Source organism: Pogona vitticeps, chromosome 4, assembly GCF_051106095.1.
Source record: "Pogona vitticeps strain Pit_001003342236 chromosome 4, PviZW2.1, whole genome shotgun sequence".
In the NCBI taxonomy this organism is placed as follows: Eukaryota; Metazoa; Chordata; class Lepidosauria; order Squamata; family Agamidae; genus Pogona; species Pogona vitticeps.
The window spans coordinates 194,388,796-194,399,467 of NC_135786.1; the positions used below are offsets into that span (position 1 = coordinate 194,388,796).

General features: G+C 41.3%; 1 protein-coding gene across 2 annotated transcripts in view; it reads right to left on the minus strand.

Moving 5' to 3' along the window:
* ST18 (ST18 C2H2C-type zinc finger transcription factor) overlaps positions 1–8,188 on the minus strand; it is a 254,977-nt gene extending 246,789 nt beyond the window's left edge. For both annotated transcript variants that reach the window (XR_013545387.1, XM_078393742.1), the window contains exons 1-2: positions 7,963–8,188; positions 7,542–7,677 (exon numbers count right to left, since the gene is read on the minus strand). Coding sequence is in view for 1 of the 2 variants with exons in the window: in XM_078393742.1 (XP_078249868.1) it covers positions 7,542–7,677; positions 7,963–8,001 (175 nt within the window). In the remaining variant the exon portion in view is untranslated. The remainder of the gene's footprint in view (positions 1–7,541; positions 7,678–7,962) is intronic.
* Positions 8,189–10,672: the final 2,484 nt, after the last annotated feature.

A 10,672-nucleotide genomic window follows, 5' to 3' on the forward strand; every position in this document is an offset into this window, starting at 1 on the left:
TTGGGCTATGAGTATTTTTCTGAGTTCTGGGTCTTGCTCTCCTGTGCTGTCACCTTGCACTGAGCCAAATTCCTCCTCAGAACCTTGGTCAATCTGGGGGTCTTTCACTTCACTCATGTCTGCTATCTGGCTTCGAGTCAAGGGCATAATCCCCCCTCAGAACAGGCTGCTTTAAAAGTCAAGCCTCAGAATAAAACGACCACTTTTTCCCTTCTTGCCTCAGAACCAGCTTTCTCTAGGCTGCTGTTCTTCAGCACTAACTTGCAACAGTATCGAGTCAGAGCCTACCCCCCTCTGCTGGGCCTCTCAGCTGGCAAGCTAGCTCGCTGTTGCTACGCAGTTTTTCCTCAGCTTTTTCCCGCCAAAACTAGGCTGCCTCAGAGCACCTTAATCTAAGTCTCCCCAGTTGGCACGTTCTTCTACTAGCGCACCTCCCCGTGAGGTACACCTAGAAGATTACCTACGCGCCTCAGATTGTCCCTGACTAGACCCCCCTTGCTCTGGGCACACTTGCCAAGGCTTTGCTGGACCGCTGGACAACTGGACCAGTCGTATCCCACACGCTGGACACCAATCAATGTGACAAACCCAGACCTACTGGGATATGTCACACAGTTACACTAAGCTGCCACCAACCATTCCCTATAAGAAGTCACACAGACCAGGGATGGATTTTCAAACAATAAAAAGAATAAGGTTTATTTTAAATACACACAGGGAAAAATAAACAATCAGGTGAAAAGGATAAAGTAACGTGGCTTATTCTCACTCATACAAGCATACAGGTTGGTTCACACAGAACCCTTAACTTAAAGCACAGACCCTGAACCTATCAGTTCTGGCTAACCAACAGACACCTGAACCTATCAGGTTGGTACTCTGACACACAGTAGTACCCTGTCTGACACACAGACTCCCACAACAGCTTCTTCTTCCCAGCTGCTGCTTCGTCACATCCCAGTGTCCCTCAGCATCTCTCTCTCACCACACAGGCATCACATATTTATACAGTACAGCCCCTCCTCCTGATGTCCCGCCTTCCACTCCCCATAGGATGGAACTTTCCCTCCAAACCCATGACAGACAGGTAACATCAGTGCTGTATGTAACAGTCATCAGATATAACTTTGCGACATATAGTTTTAGAGCATAATCCTGACTAGAGAAGATGCTGAGAGCATCTGAACTGATGCAAGGCCAGTAGAAGCTTTGCCGAATCCAAATCCTGCCAGTCCTTGATATGCTCAGAATTACTTTGAACTACTTAAGTGAGTCAATAGTTATAGATTAACCTCACCTAATCTTGTGCCTTGGACCATAAAGAAGGCTGACCACCAAAGAATTGATGTTTTTGAATTGTGGTGCTAGAGGAGACTCTTGAGAGTCCCCTGGACTGCAGGGAGAACAAACCTATCCATTCTAAAGGAAATCAACCCTGAGTGCTCACTGGAAGGACAGATCCTGAAGCTGAGGCTCCAATACTTTGGCCTTCTCATGAGAAGAGAAGACTCCCTGGAAAAGACCCTGATGTTGTGAAAATGTGAAGGCAAGAGGAGAAAGGGATGACAGAGGGCAAGATGGTTGGACAGTGTCATCAAAGCTACTAACATGAATTTGATCAAACTCCGGGAGGCAGTGGAAGACAGGAGGGAGAATTGAATCAAATGAAGACTAGCTACTTTGCACAGAAAAGTCTGTTTCCTCAAATATGAACTCAACTAAATAGCTGACTTCTGACCAAACTGGTTCTCCTGATTCACAGAAATCAATAGGAAAAAAAGTATTCTGGCATTTTAAGACTAATAAATCACAGACAGAGTTCTGACTCCTGTCCTCTGAAGATGCCGGCCACAGAGACTGGTGAAACGTTAGGAAGAAAAACCTTAAGAACATGGGCAAACAGCCCAGAAAACCCACAACAACCAACTAATAAATTCATTTGACTATGATCTTTCATGGATTATCTGCCCCGCTGATGAATCTGAGGAAGGGGACAAAATCTCAAGCTAAAAATGGATCTGTTCATCTTAAAAATGCTACAGGTCTTTGTTTGCTTGTCTATTATACTGAAAGATACTTGACACAGCTACTACTTTAAAGAAATTAGTGATGGCATCACTGAGTTAAAGACTTAACACTGGCAACAGAGAAGTCTTTTCCTCTGCCCAGGATTATGAGCATCTCCCAGTTTAAGAAATATGAACATGTCTGCTAGACCCCACTATCTCCCCTCTAAATACACCCAAACTTGCTTTGCTCTGTGCCCTCAGAATCCAGGTGCAGTGCCAAAAAGGACCCTGAGAATGACAGACCCTCAAAATATAGATTACAGTAGTTGGCTGAAGTCCCTCTATCTATTTACATTATTTTTATCAGCAAATTTTTAGGCTTTTGATACTCCATATGTTACAGAGCAGACCAGATGTTTATGTAATTTGGCTTGTAAACAAAATTCATTGAAGCAACACAAATAGTTGGCTGACTGCATTTGAGGACAAGAACAAAAAGCAGAACCGCAGAGAAAGATGCCACTTTGAGTTTCAGAGCTTTCTACTACTCCAAGACCAGTTCATCAGTTAAGGAAGAGGAAAAGCCTGTGATAAGGCAGGGGTTGTGATATAGTTCACCTATGGTGCAGGTGGAGCCAGGAAGGGGGTTGCCATTCTAAAGGCCTGTGCATTCTAAAATACCTGCATGTAAACATACTGAAGAAATATGCAAAATGCTAGAGAACAATCTGGCTCCTATGACAACTTGTTTTGCCCAGTGCACCACTTAAATCTAATATCCATCTTGGAGGCTATGCCAAGTATCGTAGTGTTTCTGATCCATCCTGGCTGCTCCAGTGGCCTTTGTTCAAAGCACAAGGGCAATGAATGGATAGTTTGCTGTTTATCCGCAGAGATGGAGATAGGCAATTGACTCTACATTCCTGATATCCCAAATCTGCAATCTCCATTTTGGAGCTTGAGTAACTAGGGCCCCAAGGCTATGGCATTTACCCTTTCTGTTTGGCTCCCTTCTGTTCCCAAGTTACCCAGTGCCCAACCTGATGAAAAGTCCTGTAGAACCTGAACGTTTTCTTGTGGTGGTGTGATAAAGCTATCACCGATGCCGCTTTTTCAAAGGATTATCTGAACATCTTTAAATGGTAATAGTCAATACATGTACTGCTTTGAAAAGGACTTTGTCCTCTGTATAAACTGCCCATGGCAATGTTGTCACAATTCTACATCCTGTATCTTACAAAATCCTACTCACCATGGTGTAGAGTTTACCCTGGACTCTCTGGTATGACCATGGCCTAAGTCTGATTTCTAGTCCAAAACACACCCACTCAATCAGTGGCTGAATTGTAAGTCAATGGATCTCCTCTAGTTGGACTAACAATAGCTTGTTTTACACCTAGGAGTGCCATCCTGGCCTCAGACTGCATCCTTCATCTGAGATATCTATGTGTCTCTCAACTGTTGCTATGACCAATTCATCTTCTGATGGCCAACTGTAATACCTCTGACTAGAGGAGCACATTAAATTCTGAAATCTCCTCAAAGACACAGAAGGAACTATGAGCAGGGTAACTTTTACAAAGAACCACAGACAGAGCAGGTGCTCATTAGTAGGCCTGGGCATGGATAAGCATACTTAGGATGCCCATGTACATAATTTCCAGATACAAACTTCACTGCAGACAAGTATGTTCTGGATTACACTGCCCAGGATACAAATGAGTTCATTAAGAAGTGGGTCCTACAGGTGAATATGCATTTTATTTTAGGATATATTCCCCTCAGGGGAGTAAGTGAACTGACAATTCGGTTCCAGCAGTGTGTAACTGTGTTTATAATACAGCCTTGTGGGTGCTCAAAAGGGGTTAAGGGCATGTGGACACAGTTTCCTAGCTACAGGAGGCTATTTGGAATGGCCATGTTGGCTAGCAAAGCCCTTCGCTAGGAAGGGTTGCCCATCTTTCATCTGCCTTTCTGGGTCCCTTCCCCACAGGACTCAGCTGTGTTCCTCAGCCAGCTCCAGGCAAATCCAGAGGGAATTCTCCACAGCTAATACCTATTCCTAGGATTTAGTTGCTGGTTTTTAAACACTGGTTACAATATTTTGAAACAGACAATGCTAGGAGAAGTTGAAGGTAGGAGAAAAAGAGGAAGACTTAAGGTGAGGTAGCTGTTTCAGTAAAGGAAGCTACAGTATTTAGCCTGTAACTTTTGAGAAGGGCTGTTAATGATGGAAGCTTTTAGAGATCATTGATTTATAGAGTTGATATCAGTAGGAAACAATATAACAATAACAATTGATTTGGTCCAAGGCAGCTTTACACACTTTTTATAGGATGTACATCTTGGCTACATTGTGTAGCACTTGTATCCTTGATGACATGAATGTCATATCTTTTTAGCATTTTATCTAACAGCATCACATGAGAATAACTATTCTCATTCAATGGAGAGATTTTGCCTGACATTATATCTGTAACTGTGAGCTTTTCCTCTAAAATGAAAAAGAAAAATCACAAGTGTCTTCTTATTGTATTCTCAAAGGCTTCTTATTGTGTCTTCTTATTATAGAATATTTTGCAGCTCTCATAAAAATTAAAAATAAAAGATACTTTATGTACTGTTGGCAAAAATACAACCCAAATGTCGCAGGTCAAGTTGGAAGTCTAATGGAAAGAAACTAAAGCCTACCATGTACGTACAAATTTTTATGGGTTGACAACATGAAACACCATCATGATCTGATTTGAGAATTATATATATCTATAAAGATTGAGTGAAATACTTGGATCAGGACTTGAAAAGATAAGCAGAAGATGAGATTAAGAGCATGGCTTAAAATTCATGTGCATTCATGGGCTTTGGATTAAGAAAGCATGATGTGATGAATGGACTGCAAGATGGTTCACCGCTCACGAAATATCCCATGCAGTTCAGGCAGTTTTACCAGAAAACCAGATGAAGCTACTCTGGAATCTCAGTAGAAAGTATTTTGCTGCCTTTAACTTCTATCTTATGGGGGAAATGTGCTTTTCAAACCTGAGAGAGAAAATGGGGATCATTGGTTGATTGTTCTGGTGGGGAAAAAAGTATTTAAGGCCATCACAGTGCCCAGGCAGATGATGTCCACACAACAGACATTGCAAGGAGAAATAAAATGTACAATTACTCTGCCAAGCATGGCTCGATATCTTATTTTTCAAAGGGTCTTTGCAGATGGGCAAATAGCAATGCTAATTCAACAGTACTTATTATAACCCCAGATGGCCACATGAACAAGAGGACAGGGCTCCTGTGGCTTTACTACATGTAGGGGATTTCAGCAGGTATACCTTGTATGACAGCCTCCTGAATAACCTCATATTAACCTCCCAAAACACACTGTGCCAATCTTTGTCCTTTAAACATTTAACTGAACAATTGTTCCCAGTTACTGTACAGCCAGACAGGGGCAAAACAATGGTCTCCAGGCCCACCAGAGTCTGCACTAGACCTGCCTTTCACGCTTTTCTCTGCTGTAAAGTCCTTATTGCCTGATTCCTGCCACCCTAATACTGTATTTCTATAAGCCAACCTGGGGATAAGTGGAAACACTAATGTCAACAGAGTCTTGTATCCTTAGAGGGGTTGGGTGGAGTCAGAAAAAGCTCCTAGAAACCATTTTGCAATGAATTAGTAGACAGGGAGGCCAGCCCCAATAGACAGGAGCCAACCTACTATCAGGGAAATGCCTCCCCAGTTCACCTCATCCCATCCTGAAGAAGTGCTGGGTGAATGTGTCTCAAAATATACCATGCATTTCTTAATATAATGGTAAAATGCCATTGTATTGCCCGAAAGACTTTCCGTTATTGGCCAGAATCCTGTTAAGTGCTATGGCATAAATCATAGGTTACTTGTGTTCTTCATTATGCAGCAGCTCACTTGACTGGCATGTGATGAAGGGTAGAAGAAGCAACATGTCTCTAGTAGCAATTTGCAGTTGCAGTGTATGCCATTACACTTACACTGATGTAATGGATCAATAGGATTCTGGCCCATACTATCAGTAAACTGGATTCTGGTGCCCTTGAGGCAAGTTTCCACTGGAACATGCTGGGCATTTGGATATTGATCATGTGAAGAACAGTTTGGGGGGAGAGAGAGGAAACTATTTTGAGCCTCCCACCCTCTTTTCTCCTCTTTGCAGTTGGTGCTGTCACCAGAGAGGGGATGTTCATTTTTGTGACCAATCCAACAAGGAGGTGGGATGACTAACCTCCCTGCTTTGCTGCTAAGTGGTCAGCAGTGCAGGGAGGTGGGCAAGCCGTAGCTGGGCTACTTCTGCGGCTGGCGTGGTGCAAATGACGACAGGCCACGTGTGCCACATCACAAGCAGTAAGTGGACATGACAGCCTGGTTTGGGGGGGGGAGGGAAGGATCTAATCGGGCCGATCACCTGTGGTGGCAATATCTGTATTCATCACCCTGGCAAGTGGCTATGAATATCCAGTCTTTAGCTGTTACATTTGCTCCCTTAAACATTCAGTGTGATCAAGATATAGCAACATACCCTTACAACATTGAAAACATACTTGCTATTAGATTATCATTTCGAGATTTGACATAGCAAGGACATGTTACTTTTTTCAGACTGAAGTGTTTTCAGACTGAAGATGATACGGCAGAATTTTATCCTACGAATAAAAATAATTCAAGCTTTCAGTCTGGCTATTTTAGCTTGCTTTCCCAAAGTAGAAGCTCTCTTTCAGCACTCTGCACTGCCCTCTAGTGGATTATCTGACACAAATGATAGCCCTCGAACTTGGTAAACTTTACCTTGTTAATGTGCCATTCATAATACAAGCTGGTTCTACACTATTTACAGTTAATACAGTTGGATACAAAAATTTAACACATTAAGAATAAAGTTATAAAATACATAAAAGATGCCATTGTATATATCTGTATTTCAGCGGGGGGGGGTGTGTGACATATCTTTATATTTTTATTACAGAAAAGCATTGGATGGCCTGAAATATATACAAGTGGGTTTTCTTCATTCTATGCATAATGCATCATAGTTCATTTTGTATAACAATTCCATTAAATTGTAAACATAATTCATTAACAATAATTTTGGAACAGCAAATAGGGTTCTTCTGCCTATTAAAAGTCAGCTTCCAAGATCAAATGTGACATATTTCATTCTATGTGTCCTCTTGGCTTGAAATATGAGTTTCAGTGATCATATTACAATTATCAACACAGTTAAACAGAGTATGAAATAATAAAACACTAGATCTCTTGAGCAAGTATTTCCTTGCAGTGGTGCAGCCTATGCCTGGTTCACTGCAGGTGAGGAGATTCCTTTTAAGTTTATTGAATACTTCTAAAATGGAAGTGGGAATGCACCATTAGAATTGTGGGAGTGTCTCACTTATGTTCAGGATATTGAACACATCATGGTACAAAGCGAGAACAATAAGCTCCATTCTAAAAGATTTCATACATTTTAGTGATCTCTCTCTTTCTCTATTTATATCTCCTTACCTTTGCCTATGGAGTTGGTACAGTTGCCCGAAAGGTCACTGGTTCTTTCATTCGTTGATCTGTTCACAGCTTTCTCTTTTGTCTCAGTATTTTCGAGAGTGACACAGACAGCTGGATCCCATTTTCTTATTATTTTCTAAATTAGAAATATATTTCCACGTTACCCCTTACATTTTGCAAAGGTCAATTAAAAAAAAAAGGTCAACAGCACCCAAAATGAAAACGAAAGCCAATCCCTAGATCTAGAGTCTTCTGGAGGTTCTCAAAACTTCTTTTTTTTAAAAAAAAAAAAAAATCTGAAGCCACTGTAAGTTAGAGTACAGGGGCTGAATGAAAGGAAAATCTTCCTGCTCTTCTCAGTAGATTTTCTGTAAGCTGTCTGCAAAATATTCCATAACAACCCCGAACATTTTTTTCTCACCTCTGATTTTGCAGCAAGGTCACATTCCATGAAAAACATCCTGTCAAGCTTGGTACAAAAGGGCCCAAAGAATCTGAACGCAGAAGCTATGTAACTTGCTGACTAACTTTGCCCGGTGTTATTTACTAACTACACAAAGAAAATGCTGTCTATTCAAAACACATTTCAGAACTCTTTTCACAGAAAGTGAGTGAACAAATGGTCCCATGTCCCAAGCTGTAGTCACATCTCCCATGAGGCCTGCTGATTGTTGTGGAGCATGGCACCAAGTGACACCGATACCAGTCACCACAAGGCACTTCTGTAAACAACTCTGTGGGCTTGTGTGTGTGCTTTCCTTCTCTTAAGGAAATTACTGGCAATATTTCTTTATACCATCAGAGCAGAATACAGTTAGAAACATACTTTATCCACATAGGCTTCATATCTTGAAGTGCATTTACTCCTTCTGTTCAAACTTTCAACTTATCAGGAGGAATGAAGTGCCTTAGCTGGACTGGGATAGGCAATCTTTGAACACTGGGCTTAATAAGTTAGAACGGGGAGCCGTGAAATTCTAAGCATGAACATTTTATTTCTACCTGAAATTCACAGAGGTTCAAGATATGCACATATGACAGACATTTAGACCTTGAAAATATATATATATATAGAGAGAGAGAGAGAGTAAGAGACAGTCAATAGTGAGTTTAGAACAGAACAGGGATGTTGGTGAGTCTTTGGGTCCGAGTCTTTGGTACCAAGTTCTGAATCCCTAGTCACAATTCAGAGTCCCTATTAAAAGCAATCTTTTCCCCCCAGAAAAAAAATGGAAGTGTGGGCGGCTTCTGAGTCACGGGTCAAGTCTGGGTCATTAAAAAAAAAGTCAAGTCCAAGTCAAGTCACTGGTGTGACTTCAGTCCGACTTGAGAACAAGTCCCATGACTTGAGTCCCCATCCCCGGAAAAAGAGGTTTTAAATCACTGGTTAACAACAGCAACATAAACTGGCTTGCAATTAGTTCCTTTCCGAGTAACAGGATTGCTCAGTGGTTTAGGTATCTGGCTGCAGAGTCAGAGGTTAGGAGTTTACTTCCCACCATGCCTGTTTGACAGGAGCTGAACTTGATGATCCACAGGGTTCCTAAGGTGATGATGATGATGAGTACCTTATGTGACTATCAAATTACCATGGGATAATACCAATCCTTTGATCAAAGTCAATTAAAAAGTAACTTCAGCTTCACTAACTGGGGGAAGTGCACTTGCAAACGTGCTCTTTTTGTCATTTTTGCATTGGTTTCTGCAATCTGATACTTTCTTCATATATACCATATAATACAATTATTGTCTGGCTGCAGTATACACAGTATCTCATCTTATTGTCTGTTTATTTATTTTGTCCCTAGTCTACATAACTACAGCATTTTTTTCTTCTTTTCATGCCCCCCACACATCCCTACCAATTCACTGTATCTATTTGGCCCATAGTTATTTAAAATTAATATCTCTGCCACCAATTTGGAAACAGGAACTGTAATTTAAGTCTTTCCCCCCCCCCCCCAAGTGGGAGAAATGCCTCAAATGTGTAAGATATACACAAGTCTTATGTGGTGGGTCACTATACAATCCAAATCAAATTGTAATTTAGAAAAAAAAAATCAGTTCCCCAGCTTTTATTGACCACACTAGCTTTTCAGCCTTCACTGCTGCATGAACTTGTTAGGTGGGTTGAAGAGTTCAATTACTGGCATTTTGCATGTTAAGAAAAAAAAAGGAAGTAAAAAATGAATTTTAGCTAATTAAAGTTAACAAAATTGTTTCCAAGCTCTGGCATTGTGTTTGTGCTGGGGAGCTATTCAGTGGCTGCACTTAGCGTTCCATGACTATGGCACTTTGTCCACCCTTCTTTTAAACTATGGTCTCAAAATGTGCACCACAAGAAGCCAGGATTGGCAGAAAGTGATACTTAATTCTGAGAAGTCCTTCAGCAGTGCTGGAGGGAAATGGATTGAAATTTTGTGCAGGTTAACCTTACTTTGGTTGATGTGGGTTTTTCGGGCTCTTTGGCCGTGTTCTGAAGGTTGTTCTTCCTGATGTTTTGCCAGTCTCTGTGGCCAGCATCTTCAGAGGACAGCACTCTGTGCTCTGGTGTAGTTGGCTTGGGAGTGGAGTATTTATGGCTGTGAGATGGGCTTTTATCTTTTTCTGTAGATGGGTGATTAGTGTGTCTTGTTGTGGGTGTATTGTTGTGATAAGGTTCGTTGACCTTTTGCACACTGTATTTTTGAGAGCTGACAGCGTGCAAAAGGTCAACGAACTCTACCCAGCCACAAGGACCGGAGATCACTACATACAAAAGACCAGTTAATGACACCCATCAACCACAGTGACAGATAATCTCTCCTTCTTATCACAACAATACACCCACAACATGACACACTGATCACCCATCTCATGAAAAGGACAAAAGCCTATCTCACAGCCATAAATACTCAACTCCCAAGCAAACTACACCAGAGCACAGAGTGCTGTCCTGTTTGTGTAAATGTCCATCTGTTGGAACTCAAGAAAAGTTTCTGCCAGATAAAACTTGCTGTTCTTTAATATACCACAACACTTTTTGTTGATTTTGATGTCACAGATTATAGAGTCAAATGAAAATGAAGAAATAATGATTCTGGAGGAAAACCTGCACAGCTGATACTGTTGTCCCCAAAATTCTACTCACT